We start from the raw sequence: 14984 nt of genomic DNA on the forward strand, positions 1-14984 counted from the left end.
AGTCTTTGATATTCTTTTCCTTGAACAGCTCAGAATTCATAAATTAAGCCATGTGAGGAAAGGGAGACAAAATACTTACTTGTGATGCCATTTCTCGAGACTGACACAGAGGGAGGGAAAAATAAACACAAAATACAGTTTAGACAATGGACAATGACTCAGCAACATGTACACGAAACAGCACCAAGGACAGACTGAAACAGACAGCCACGTAATGTGTGCCATCTAATTATGTGTTTGATTATTATCATACTGCTGTTGAGTAAAATTAGGTAAAGAATAAGCTATTGTTTATAAAGTTTACCAGAAAGTTGTTCTGGTGAGATTGCTTTTTGTTTCTTTTTGTGGATTGTTGTTGTTGTTAAAAATTGTCTAAGATTTGATAGAGAAAGTGCTGGTAGTTGATAAGAGCTGATGAAACTACTATTTACGAGACACTATTTGACCATTATCATTTACATTTAATAATTTAGATCTTATAATAATATTGTTATTTAAAATTTTTAAATGTTTAATTTAGGTCTAATATGAAGATTGTTTTCCTCTTTTACATAAATTTAATTCAGTTCACAAAAATACCCTGAGTTTTCACATTGGCTGTAGAGTCTAAAAATTGACCTCCTTGGTCATCACATAACCTATCATTACAGAGAGGCTATAAAAATCATGCTATATTATTCTTCAGTTTTAAGAAATTTCATTAAATGCATAATGGGCATTTGATTATGGGCTCCTTAAAACTGTGTACCTCAAGATTCCAATCACATGGCCCATGAAAGAACAGTTTCAGTGAATCACAGGAGAAAATTGGCAGCTAGTTTCAAAATGACTCTATCTTAATCCTTATTAAAATAATTATAATAATTTGATTTTGCAGCCAACTTTTATCTTAATAGTGTATAAAAATATTACATCTCAGTTTAATAGTAAAAACATAATGATTGGTAGATGGGATGGTCGATACTGTATTTTTTGCTCCATAGGATGCACTTTTTACCCCAAAAGTGGAGGGGAGGCCTGACCTGTGGTGGCGCAGTGGATAAAGTGTCAATCTGGAACACTGAGGTCACCAGTTCAAAACCCTGGGCTTGTCCGGTCAAAGCACGTATGGGAGTTTATACTTCTTGTTCTTCCCCTCCCTTCTATCTCTCGCTCTCTATCTCTCCCTCTGTCTCTCTTCTCTAAAATGAATAAATAATTTGAAAAAAAAAAGTGGAGGGGAAAATGCCCATGAGTCTTACACAGTGAAATATAGACATTTTTTTTTCTTATTTTCCTCCTTAAAACCCTAGGTGTGGAGCCTGACCTGTGGTGGCGCAGTGGATAAAGCGTTGACCTGGAAATGCTGAGGTTGCCGGTTCGAAACCCTGGGCCTGCCTGGTCAAGGCACATATGGGAGTTGATGCTTCCAGCTCCTCCCCTACTTTTTTTTCTCTGTCTCTCCTCTCTCTCTCTCTCTCTGTCTCTCTCTCTCTGTTTCCCCCTCTCCTCTATAAAATGAATAAATTAAAAAAAATTTAAAAAAAACAAAAACAAACAAACAAAAAAAACTCTAGGTGTGTCTTATGGTCAGGTGCATCTTATGGAGCAAAAAATATGGTAATTACTCCATTAAACATACATATTTTAATTACAAGATTGACAGGGACACCACCAAAAAGCAATTCATAAAAACAACTATTTCTTGCTAGCTTCAATATCACTTATTTAAATATGAATCTATACATTTAAACAAAAAAAATAAAAAATATCCCTTACTTTTATGATTCCTAGAAAGTTCTTTTCTATGCAAGGATTCATTCATTTTATTGCAGATAGATTTAATGATTACATGGACTATTAAAATATATATAAATTGATCTTAGCCTCATAATTGAGGTAGTTTTATATAAAACCAAAAACAATGGTTAACCAACTTTTTAGAATAATTTTGAGGTATGCAAAGAAGAAAAAGATGTTAAGAATATATTTTTATTAAATAGTTTTAGAGATTAAATGGGATAGTACATGTATTCAAAATTTTTATTGTACAAGAGTCTAATTTGAAATGTGATGGTTTACTAAGCATATATATAAACTATTTAGAATCACAAAATGTGACCAGATCAAAATATGGATAACTCTGTGGCTGCCTCCAGCCCTCAGAAAACCTACCTACAGCCCAGTCTAGTTTCTAGTTTGCTTTAAAATTACTGAGCTTTCTTCTAGAAAGGTCTGGCATTGCTACTTGAGTTTTTCCTTGGCTTCACGGTAGTCTCCCATAGTAAGTTTGGAAACATCTGTTTCTGTGCTTACTAACTTACCTTTGTTTTGCTGCCTTCCAAATGCTAACACATGGACTTGAGGAGTACATTAGAAAGCTAAGTTGACCGCCTTGAGAACTTGTCATAAGCATCAGAAAGTTACTTAACATTAACGTGTCTCCCGACAATCTCCTGGAAATGAAAAATCCTAGATCCACAAAAGACACTCAGAGCCCCACATCATTCACGAACTTTAGAACAGTCCCTCAGCCAACACTATTTTGAGAAATTCTGGCATAGTTTACTAAACAAATAGTTGATATAACTTTTTTTTTGCATCTGAAAATTTCCACTACAGAATCAGGCAACATTGCTTTTGGTTTTTTCACATTTGTCAGAAATTGATTTCCAAGATTAGGAATCACTGCATTTAATCAGGTTCAACATGAAAACAGGAATATTTTGAGAGTTCCAAACCTCAGATGTTGCTAGTTTCTGAGATTCGGTCCTGTAGATGCCGATGGGAACATCTCCACTGGAAGAACACAGCTTCTGATAAAGCCGGGCATATGTTCTGATCCACAAGTCATCCTCAGTGATTTTTATCTAGAACATACATGAATTACTTACATATCACCTTCTTACAGAACAAAAAGCCCCTGGTTATTTTTCACTTCATAAAGGTGCAGAATTTGTTGATATTCTGAAATCTCAACATGCCGTTTATTTCATAAGTGCCTATCCATGTCTTAAACTTAATGAACTCCATCTCGTTTCACCCCAACCTAAGAAACCAACCACTCAATTTGTGGCATTGAATTAATTCAATATCAGGGGACAGTGGTCACTGCTGGTTAACTGATAGTTGTACTTAAAAAGTGTTGTAATAACTAGAGACCGTTACTGAAAAGGGCATTCGAGCACACACACAGAACTGCCCATTCAAAGTTCTAACAACTCCCATACTGAAAAAGATGTCAGCAGAATGAGCACAGGGCTTACAGACCAGAAGCATGTGTACTAGTCCCTTTGCTAATTTTCAGTTTAAATTATTGGCAACTCACTTCATTAAACCCACTTAGACATAGTATACTCTGTTACAAAACAATTACAAATCAATTGAACTGCACAATGACTGTTTCTCCACAGTAAGGTATCCTATGTCAGAAGCTGCCTGTCTCAACTGGCCAATCAGAAAAAAACACCTGTTCTTTATTTCATACAGAATGCCTAATTTATCATGATTTCTAATTTAAAATAATTTTTTCCCTTTAACATTTTCTAAAGAATTAAAAAGAAATAACTATGATGCTATTCTTTAGGCATGTGCTAGAAAAAACAATGACATAAAAGAGTTAGCCTAAGTATATTATACAGGGATGGGCTTCAGGTCATTTACCAGGACAAGCTTACATTTCAAAGATTATTAACTTACAGAACAAAGGAACCCTGATCCAGGGGTAGTGTCCAATCCCAGCAGAAGTCTAGTGATAGAAATCATGTAGTCCTTCACAAATGACTGCAATATAAACAGAATTATGAAATGTATGGGACAGCTAAGAGTATGGCCATCATAATACCAGTAAAAGGTTGTTTTTTGTAACACATGATCAAGCCTCCATAAAACAGGAAATAAAAATCTATCTTATGAGTGTCGATACACATGGACAGTTAAGCTGTCCATACGAAGATATGGAAATAATTATTCTCTAGGATATCTTGGTATGCTTAAATTTTATACATGCTTTTAGACATGCTAAAACATTTTCAGATTTTAGTAACAAGAATGAGTTGATTAAAATAGAGAATATCATAAAAACATGAAAGAACTAAAATTTGCCATGAAATATTACCAGATTTTTTTTTTAGATTAAGCTCTATTCTACTAGAACAAACTGCTAATTCGATATTAATAGTTCAGTTTAAATATTATCAGGATCTTTGTGTGCTAACCTGAAAGATGTATTTTGATATTCTGATATCAAACTACTCGGTAGTTAAGAGTATTAATGATGCTTCTAATTTCTTCAATTTATTCTTAGCTGTGGGAGAAGGTTCACACTCCCCGGGGTTGTTTCCCTCTCTTAGCCCTTGTCTCTCATCCACATATCCTGAGTGACAATCCTGCCTACATCACAGCTTTCTTTAGGAAAGCAAATAAAATCATGTCCAGGGAATAATTATATTCATAATAAATCACTACCCAATTGTAGCCATTAATAATAGTTCTTGAACACACAATATAAACAGTTATCTTGACAATGGGCTTAAATCATTAACCAAAATAATCAGATGGCATATGGTAGACTTTAAGAATGCAAGAATGCTTATTATATAAATTTAGAAATTAGATATATAATTTCTAATATCTTTTTTAATCCATGAATGGGGACTCTTGACCTATCTAGAAAATGGACCATGAAGATATGTCATCTGATGCTAGGAGGTGATACATAGGTAGTTACTACCTTAGCTTCTTTGCTAGGCTTTCTTGTTATATTTTATTTAAACATAAGATACTGGAGCTGAACATAAATATGACAACTCTTGGTGCATAATGATATCCAGCATTTGATACAAATTCCTCTGTTGCAACCTTGCTTTTCAATTACCCCCCCACCCCAACCACCTCTGAATGGTTAGGAGTATGTGAGGGGCAATGGCGTTTGGAAGGGAAGCGGCCGCCTGCAGCACCCACACACTGTGTCTGGACAGTTCAGGGCCAACAGGTGTGTTCATCCTCCTGTGATCATTTGTTCCCACACTTGGCCAGCATAAGCAGATGGTTTATGACATGTGGCATTGCTGGAGGCACCCTCATGGGCATCGTTAGCCCAAAGGCCAATAGACAAGCTTTAATTATCTTTGGATTAGTTTATGCAGTCAAGTATTGCAGAGAGGTTACATAAACTATGTTATCCAAAAGCAAATAGGCACGACAAAATGTCTAAACGCTGAGCTCCTGGAGATTAAAGTCATCAAATTATTTCATGCCCTAAGAATATCTTTTTTTATAATTTTCTCTCTTAATGAAGATAGCTAGAAATTCTCTGATTACTTGAACCAGAGAATTTGAAATATGACTGCTGCCCAGTTTCTGGGAGAGTTAGGAAAAAAAAAGATTAAAATATATTTGTTTAAAATAGCATCTCCATGAACTTCTTAGCTATGATAAAAGGATAATGTTTACTTTGGTCTTCTGGAACAGTCTAAATGGTTCTTGTGAGGTTGGTGGGCAATGGGGGAAGGTCACGTGAGGAACCAGACCCAGGAACTTTGGCTGGAACTGCCCACACCCATGCGTGCCAAAAGAAACTTTCCAGGAGTCCTTTGAAAAAGAGTGACCATCTGTCAGCCAATGAAATTTTGCCACGTCATATTAGCTTGACTGCCCTAATGACCCTTTAAATTTCCCCCATGTGGTTTTCTCGATGCGACTTCTCTGGCTCCCTTTTACGGACCAGAGAACCTCATCGAGCAGGATGTGCTGTACTAAATAAAGCTTTTGCTTATCCACACTTATGGCTATGCCCTTTCTCCTTCCTCCATGGGAAAAATACCTTACATTTGGTGCCAAAACCAGGGAGGAGTTGAAGTCCGCAAGGACCGCTCCTCTCCCCTTCCTCTCTGAGGAAGAACCAGGACCTCCAACTTTCCACCCACTTCAGCACATGGTGCGGTAAGTCCCCTGCCTCCAGCCTCCCCTCCTTTCTGCTGAGACTCCCTGTTCATAATCGCAGCTGTGTCAGGGACCTCTTATCCCTTCCAAGTGCATGTGTGCCCGTGGAGACGTCCCAGACACACCCACTCTACCGAACTGTCTGGTGGCCAGAGCTTGAGTTGCGGAACACCAATTCTCATCTCTGACCACTCCGAGGACTGAGGACAGCCATAGAGGCACAGGCTCCTGGAGTACCTTCCCTCCCTAAAGAAGAAGAATCTATTTTTCTTCTCCGCTGTGGCCAGGCCACATAACCCACTGAAAAACCAGACCAGGAGGCCTCCAAAAAAGACTCAGTTTTAACACCCTCACCAATTTAACTTTTGCCAAAGAACAGGGAACTGGTTGGAGATTCCTTACATTCAGGGCTTCTAGTATTTGTGCTGCCGTCCTAATCTCTGTGCCACCTGCTCCGCAGAGCAGGCCCTTTTTGGCCAGAGAAACCTCACCTAAAACCTCTGCTACTGATCTTTCCTCCTTTACTGATCCCTAACTCTCTCCCCCTCCTGCCTGACCCCCAGGGGCACCCCTCTCTCGGGACCCCTCTCTGTTCCCTCTGCGGACCTCTTCCACTCAAGTCTCTTCCCTCCAGGAAACCCCCTGCGCTTCCTTCGCTGGATCTTGTTTCTCATTCACCTGCAAATACCAGTCCCTCTTTCTCCTCCCCTGCCAGCCAGGGGCTCCTCCCTTCTCTACTGTGTTTTTAAGCCCCTTCCCCATCAGGCCCTCCTCTGCCAGGCATTGAATCTCACGCCGGTTTGCAGGGCTCCTGACCCAACAGCCCAACCCTGGTCTTCTTGCAGGAAGGCCTGGCCCTGTCTTGCCTCTGGCTCTGGCATTTCCAGTTGGATCTGGGTGCCAGGCTTCCCAAGAGCCCCCCTCCTCTTATTCTCAACCCCCAAACCCTTATCTGAGACCTGTGAACATGGCATTTAAAGTTTTTAATAGTCATGGCTAGTAGTAAAAGGCCAAGGCTGCTTGCCAGGCCTGCATGCATGCAGCAGAAGATAACTCTCCAAACCCAGGCTCTTGTGGCAGCCCTGAGGCCGGCAGAGCAACAGGGGCAAGGCACAGGAGATGCCCAACCCAAGTCCAGGCTGCAAAGAGGATCCCCACCAGGAGCTTCTTGTAAATGTGGCAAGCAGGGTCACTGGTCCCAGCAGTGCCCACTAAGCCCTGCCCTGACTGCAAGCAGCCTGATCACTGGTGGAGCGACTGCCCCTTTGGGCAACAGGCTTTTCCTCAGCACCTCTATGTGGAGGACAGGTCACCCAAATGGGAGGCCCAGCCAGCCAGCCAGGCCCATCGCTCAAACTCCTAGGCCTCATGGATGACTGACGCGGCCCTGACTCGGAGACCTCCATCACCATCACTGAGCCCCAGGTAATACTGCAGGTAGCAGGTAAGTCCATCTCATTTCTTGTGGACACGGGGACTACCTTCTCTGTTTTGCCATCACACTCTGGACCTTTAGTTCTCTCACAGGTCTCAGTTATGGGAGGGGATGGGACTCCTTCTTTTCTCCTTCACACGCCACCCCTGACATGCAGTTTGGATGGAATTCCCTTTTCGCACTCCTTCTTAGTTATGCCATCATGCTCTGTACCCTCCTGGGTCAGGACATTCTACAAAGTCTTGGAGCCACTATCCAGCTGACAACATCTTCCTCACTACCAAAGGCTCCACCATAATCAATGCTACCCACATTTCTAAACTTTTGCAGGCATTACAGCTTCCCACTGAGGTAGGTGGCTGTGGTACATTGTAAGGGCCATCAAACCTCTCAGGACCTGGTGGCCTTGGGAAATGCTCGGGCCAACGTGACGGCTCGAAACCTCACCCTGGAAGCCTCCCCCTCTCTTCTCATGTTTTCTCCAACTCCTTGAAACCTTCCTACACTCCTGAGGAAGAACAGACCCTCCTCAGAAAGGGTGGGGACATGTGAAACCAGGAATGGATATTTCTTGGATATAGAATTGCCTTACCAAAAGGACAGGCTGAAACTCTCCTTTCTGATATCCACTGTTCCTTACACATAGGGCCAAAAACTCTCTATCAGTTCTTGCAACCACTCTTTTTCTTCCTGGGCTGCCAGCCGACTATTGAAAAGTTACACGCAGCATGTGCTGTCTGTTCCAAAGCCTCTACACAAGGGGGACTCTGCCCCTGCTTCCCTACTCATCAGCTGAGGGGGCACGTGCCAGGCCAGGATTGGTAAATCGACTTCACTCATATGCCCCCTCACAAAAAACTCCGTTATCTCTTAACTTTTGTTGATACCTTTTCAGGGTGGATAGAAGCCTTTCCCACCTCTCGAGAAATGGCAGACACTGTTGCCTCCATTCTCATTGAACATATCATCCTGCAATTTGGGCTACTGACTACCATCCAGTCAGACAATGGCCCAGCCTTCACTGCCCAAATAGTCCAGCAGGTTGCCACTTCTCTCAACATTACCTGGAGACTCGACATACCCTATCACCCTCAATCATCAGGTAAGGTGGAAAGGGCCCATGGCATCCTGAAGGATCAGCTAACTAAACTTTCCAACAAGACCAGACTCTCCTGGCCAAACCTCCTCCCCCTGGCACTCAACTAGAATCAGAGCAACCCCACGAAACTCCACTGGACTTAGCCCCTTTGAGCTGGTTTACAGTAGACCATTCCTAATCAATCACAACTTACCTGTCAACCCCACTCCTCTTGCCACATACCTCCCCTTTCTATCCTTACTCCACCATCTTCTCAGGGAACACACGGATCAGACCCTTCCTCCCATAGGGGGTCCAGATGAAGCACACCCAGTGGTCCCCCTCCAGCCAGGATACAGGGTTCTTCTGAGGGAGCTCCAGCCTGGTTCCTACAGCCCAAGTGGATGGGATCCCATATGGTAATACTGACTACTCCAGCTGCAGCCAAGCTCCTAGGGCAAACACCTTGGTATCGTGTCTCTCGCCTCAAGCTTGCCCCCATGCAGGACCACTGGCAGTTGGAACCACTGGGCTCTACCCATCTCTGGCTCACCAAAAGGTTGGGCCCTGAAGATCCCCCTATTGCTCCTGTCCCTCCTCCAAGAAACCTGCCACCAGAATGAGCTAAAGCGGGGAGCAATGCTGTTCAATGAGACTGGCCCAATGGAAGAAAACCTCAATCTCCTCAACCATCTGCGAGAGAAACTGAGCAAGAATCTCTCCTCTTACAACCCGTTTAACTCCTAGTGGCAGCCACCCATCCTCACCTGGGCTGCCCCTATCCTAAATCCTCTTCTAATTATCAGCATATTACTCATATTTGCTCCTCTTTTTTAAATTGTTACAGGACCACATCCACAAAGTTTCTTGAGTCGTGGTCAAACAGATGTTCCTCGTGACTCCCCTCAAAGCCACCACCTTCCGACCTCCCCTCACCATGACGCCCCTAACCAGCAGAAAGTAGCCAGACAAACAGCGGTGCTTTTATCTAACATAAAAGGTCAGAATGTGAGGTCGGTGTGCAATGGGGGAAGGTCATGTGAGGAACCATGCCCGGGAACTTTGGCTGGAACCACCCACACCCATTTGCACCAAAAGAAACTTCCCAGGAGTCCTTTGAAAAAGAGCAACCATCTGTCAGCCAATGAAATTTCACCACGTCATATAAGCTCGACCACCCAAACGACCCTCTAAATTTCTTCGACGCGGTTTCCTCCATGTGATTTCTCTGGCCCCTGGCCCCCAGACCAGAGAACATCGTCCTGGAAGCGCTGTACTAAATAAAGCTTTTGCTTATCCATACTTTGTGGCTATGCCCTTTCTTCTTCCTTGGCGGGGAAAGATATCTTACAGTTCTAATTTGTTCTAAAGTCCTTTTTATACTTGTTTAAAGTAGGCAATAATTAGCAGGTATTTAAAATGTCCTTGGTTTACCAGGTTATTGGCAACTGATATCTTATTTAAAAGTGTGTATTATAAAAAGGGCTATTTTATAAACCTGGTAATTTTTCTTAGCTTTTTTTTAGCCTAATAATCTGAATGTATTAAAATGCAACATGCAACATGTATTAAAATGTCACATTAAATATTGTAAGGCCCTGGTGATGAAGAATGCCTAAAAGTCATTGCATAAGTTAGTCTGAAAAAAAATGTTTTTCTTACAGAATATTTCATTCAATTTTATGTCTTTAAATACAGAAAGTCAAATACTGAATTGCTTTCAGAGCTAATTGCAAGCTCCAGTGAAACACTACATATTGAATACATTACTTATTTAATAAAATCTAAGTGAAATATAAAATAAACATTTTAGGAAAAAGGAAACATCACATACCTGATAGAGAAGGGTGTCCAACATGCTGATGCTGAACACCCTCCCTGCGGCGAAAGGCAGGCGGAACATAAAGGCCAAATTGGAGCCTCTCTCTCGTTCCTTCTGTTCGGAAATTCGAGACAGGGACATTTGTGAGCATACTGGATTTTACATTTTTCTGTCTAGCTAGATTTTCCCGACAATATGTGAAGAACATATCGTTAGAATATGGTTCTTAGTTAGGCATGTATCATGACTTCATTAATAATATTTTTAATGTGTTTTTTTAATTTTCACAACCAAGGTTTCTTCATCAATTCAAATACCTAAAAGTAAAGAGAGGTTAATACTTTTACACATGTAACATTTATTTACTCTTCATCCCCATGTCTGAAAAGGATCTGAGGTGATGTATGAAAAGAAACATACACACACAAACACTCAAATACTGTATTTTTTGCTCCATAAGACACACAGGTGTTTTCTCCTCCACTTTTTTTTTGTGGGGGAGAACATCTTATGGAGCAAAAAATATGGTAATTTAATCAAACATTAAAAACCTTAAAGCCACAGAATATTTCGTTAACACCTGGGATCTGTACTGAATCTTCTCATATGTGAGGACAGGCAGTAGGCAGGTGGAGCCCTCATCACATTCACTGGTTTCTAGCTTCCCGTACCCGAGTTTTTATTTCTCGACATGGCCTGCACATTGTGCGGCGACCCCAAGCCACCACTGGGCTTCTGCAAGTGTTGATCAATGAATTGCGTGTATCACGTCCCGATCCCGGTCGGAAGGGTGCAGAGATAAATTAACAGAAGGGTCCGGTCGTGCAGGCATTTGTAGTTCTGCTGAGGAAACGGACTTGACACCGAGCATTTACAAAGCCATGTGATGTGAATGTGCAGGATCTGAGAGGACCTCAGGGGCCTGAGAATAGTACAGTGTCACAGATGAAAAGACACCGAGTGGAGCCTTTAGAAGAGATGTTTCCTGGGCGACTAGGGAGCAGCCATGAATTCTATGAGCGTGCTCTTACTACTCTTGCTCTTTTGTGGTGTGAGAGATTTCAAGTTTCTGCACTTCCATAAGCTAGAATTTGGGGGGAAGCAACCTCTGTCCTTGCTTGTGCCTCTATAAAACAACAAAGTAAACTACACGTCTTTACATGTAAAAAGGTACGTTCTGTGCCGTTTAATGTTATTCCAAAGCGGTAACTCATAAAATAGAACCACAATTTTAAAAATAACTAAAACAGGTGAAGTCCATCATAATTCCCATGATGAGGGAAGAGCTGGAAAACAAAATAGCTTATAAAATACACTGAGAAATAGATGAACAACTAGAATGGCCCAAAATGTCTGTAGAAGGGGTCGGCAGTTCGCCCTACAAAAGTGAGAATATAATCTTGACACAATAATTAAAGGAGAGAACCCCCACTTTTTGACGAGGGTATTGCTGTAGAAATTAGGTTTTGAGTGGTGCTGAAGAACGAGTTTACCTTATTTTCATTAAGCATAATCATCATCATTTCAGAGACTGGCTTTAAGTAGAGAAGACTATAGATGTAAATGTAATATTTAAATATCCAGTCTGTGAAAGATAAGCAAAGGATGCATACATTTCTTGTAAAATTTTTATGACATGGTGGACTGTTGATAAAAATTTTCAAAGACACACAGGAGTTCAAATGAATGACTCATTGCTGGGCCAAGAGTATGTATTCATACTACCACCAGAATGCCTCTAGGAGAGATAGGGCAGCGTCTTCCCACATTGAGAAGAAAAAGAAACTAATTAGTATCCTCGCCCAATTCTTTCTGTCCCAATATGAGAAAAAGGTGAGCCTTTTCTTCAAAACAGGATAAGAAATTTCCCTAAAGAAGCAACTCCAGTGGGGGCAGGTAACACCAAACTCCAATTTAGCCATTCTAGTTCTCAGATTATGAATGAAAAATTGTCCAACTTAGAAAAAAAAGAAGAGTAAGACAATATGCTTTTGTTTCTTCTGTATATCTGTGTCTCCTGTTAAATTGTAAATCCTATGCAGTTTGTTTTTTTCAAATCTGTAACTCCTAATATACAACAAGATATCTGGCTCATAATCAGTGCTCAGTAAATATTTACTGGCTTGGATTTAAATTGAGACTATGTAAGATTTTGCCTTGTTGCTTTTACATAGTGAATAAATTTTAAAACACACACCTTTGATATTCTTGCCTATTTCTTCCATCGGTTGTCTCCATTTTTTATCATTTTGCTCTACCATTCATTACAAAGTGATATACGGTTTAGAAACAAGACTATTTGCATTCTGACACCAGTACTCTGACTTGAACTGGCGTCCTCAGGTCGATGTGGCGCTGACCCAGAGTCGGCTCAGAACTCACGGCTCATGGTGCTGCCCCACAATTACTGCTCCTGTTCCTACTGTCTTCTCCAAGCCAACCACACTTCCCACAGAAGAGCTTCTAAGTGACATTCCCCTCTTCTGTCAGTATGTTCCCCAAGCAGGACAATCTCCAATCCTCATTTTTTCAGAGCTTTTAATCAAGGTTTCATTATGTAGCCTTAATTAATGGGATCATTAGCCACATGGCTAAGCTCAATCTCCAGCCCCTCCCCTTTCCCTAGACCTGGGGGTGTGATGAGGGAGGGGCTGAAAGTTTCCATTTTTTCATCATGTGCTTTGTTTTTTTCATGGCTACCAGCCTCATCTCTAAGCTATTTAAGGACTCCTACAGAACCTGCCCTGTTAGCATCAAATCAGTTATGATCGAAAGGTCTGAATAACAAAAGACACTCCTGTCACTCAGGAAATTCCAAAGGTTTTTGAAGCTCTGTGTCAGGAACCACCATGGACAAAGACCAGCAAGGTCTTTCTGATTATACCACCCTATTCCCTGTTCATCTCCCACTTTTATTACTTCTTCCATCAGGGTGTAATTACCACATGACTGCTGAAGTGCCTTTATCATCATCATGGTAGAATGGTGATAGTTCAGAAGCAATTTGAAAGGAAGTGGTCATGGAAGAAATTGTGCCATCCAACTGCATAAAAGGTTATTTTATGAAATGCATCAAAACAAGAGAGATGGGGTAAATTGGGAGGGAAATGAGATGAATCTTCCTTCCTTCCTTCCTTCCTTCCTTCCTTCCTTCCTTCCTTCCTTCCTTCCTTCCTTCCATTATTGTCTTTCCCTTCTCTGTTTCATTATTCTTCGTCATGGGGACACAGTATCAGGAAAACAGTGGCGGGAACTGGAACATCTCTGAGAAGAAGAATCGTGTCCTACAATACAACCCAACAACGAATCCAGACGGTGCTCATGAGGAAGATCAGATGAAAACTGCAAGTGCAAACATGACATACAGGAAATGTTCTGATGGATTTGATGCATCATAAGAAAATAGTGTGATATACTGCATTGTGAAAAATGAGATAAATGGAGCCGCTTCAAAATGGAGTCACAGCTGCATCCCAGAAAAACTGCCTTTCTTAGCTGACTCCTCAAACCTTAGGGATGTTGAAATTGGGCAAAATAATTGACAGTTATTTTTTTAATGTGTCTTGATTGATGGTTTTCAATGTTCCTATCACAAGTGAGTATGATGGGGGTCTCTTGTTCTATCATCATGAAACATAAGTTAAAAACATGTTTGTAAGAGGATTAAATATAGCAGCCCTCCCAAAAAAAAATGCAAAGCAGCATTTGAATTATTTTTATTTATTTTTTTACTATCTCAGGGCATTTTCTGCCTACGTATAGAAATTTCCACGGTTATGCAGTTATTGCTTTCAACCAGAAGAGTTAAAGGCAACTTACCTTTTCCAGTTTTGAAAGGGCGAGGGAGTAACAGTCTTTGGCTCTGAACTGCATGAACCTCATGTTGGCTGGGTGCGTGAGCTCCGTGATGATGCTGAGGCTGGAGAAGAGCCTGTCGGTCAAGAAAACGTCGGAGTTACGCTAACGGGGCCGCCGGGGACTGTTCACTGCAAGTGAATATACAGGGTGTCCCCAGGTTACGACAGCCTCGACATACAACGTCTGGAGTTTATGATGCTCACTGCCATAAAACTTAAAAACATTGAGACATGTTTCGGCTCACGCGGGTTAGTGTCGTACTTACAGACTACATGGGCAAACTAGTTTGGTTGCACACAGTGAAAGAACACGCAGTAACCCGCAAATGAGTGAAGGGGCTGGCGTCCCCCAGCGCGCTTACTGACGCCATTCTGGACTGTTAGGAGCACAGGGGTTCCGCTTGTGTAAGGCTAGGGTGTTTCAACTTACACCAAAGTTTGGGTAACGTAACTGTTGTAGGAATGAAACTGTGTCGTAACCCAAGGATCTCCTGTATATACTTTCGTAACTTTTCAGAACAACGTGTTTGTGCATTTTTGGTTTAGTAGGTAAAACCTTGATGAAGAAGATGCCACGATTTAACTAGTCTGTGTAAAAACACTGCATAATTTATTCTTTCAGAAGCTTTCTTCTTACTCAAAAGTCACCAAATATAGTAAATTCGATAAAAGTTTGTTTATTGCAGGAACTTTGGGAAAATGAAAGACCCTGCCTGATAGAAAAAAGAAAAATGTATGAACTGACCTTTGGGCCAGCCCCATTCCATCTTACTAGTAAGCCTAGTGAATGTGTCTGTCTGCCAAACCTTCTACCATCTGGCAGTTCTGGAAGTTTTCATTTAAGAAACATTGTAAAAGAATAATGTCACT

General features: G+C 41.3%; 1 protein-coding gene across 5 annotated transcripts in view; it reads right to left on the reverse strand.

The window, feature by feature from the left end:
• The window catches only part of KCNT2 (potassium sodium-activated channel subfamily T member 2), a 200633-nt gene that overhangs the window by 13379 nt on the left and 172270 nt on the right, over nt 1-14984 (reverse strand). For 4 of the 5 annotated variants that reach the window (XM_066238389.1, XM_066238380.1, XM_066238398.1 and 1 more), the window contains 5 exons: nt 14077-14188; nt 10270-10371; nt 3679-3762; nt 2721-2849; nt 80-100 (listed from right to left, as the gene is read on the reverse strand). In XM_066238389.1, coding sequence (XP_066094486.1) covers nt 80-100; nt 2721-2849; nt 3679-3762; nt 10270-10371; nt 14077-14188 — 448 coding nt within the window. The remainder of the gene's footprint in view (nt 1-79; nt 101-2720; nt 2850-3678; nt 3763-10269; nt 10372-14076; nt 14189-14984) is intronic. The other variant, XM_066238370.1, reaches the window with a different exon arrangement.

The sequence above is a fragment of the Saccopteryx bilineata genome, chromosome 1 (genome assembly GCF_036850765.1).
Source record: "Saccopteryx bilineata isolate mSacBil1 chromosome 1, mSacBil1_pri_phased_curated, whole genome shotgun sequence".
NCBI classification, from domain to species: domain Eukaryota; kingdom Metazoa; phylum Chordata; class Mammalia; order Chiroptera; family Emballonuridae; genus Saccopteryx; species Saccopteryx bilineata.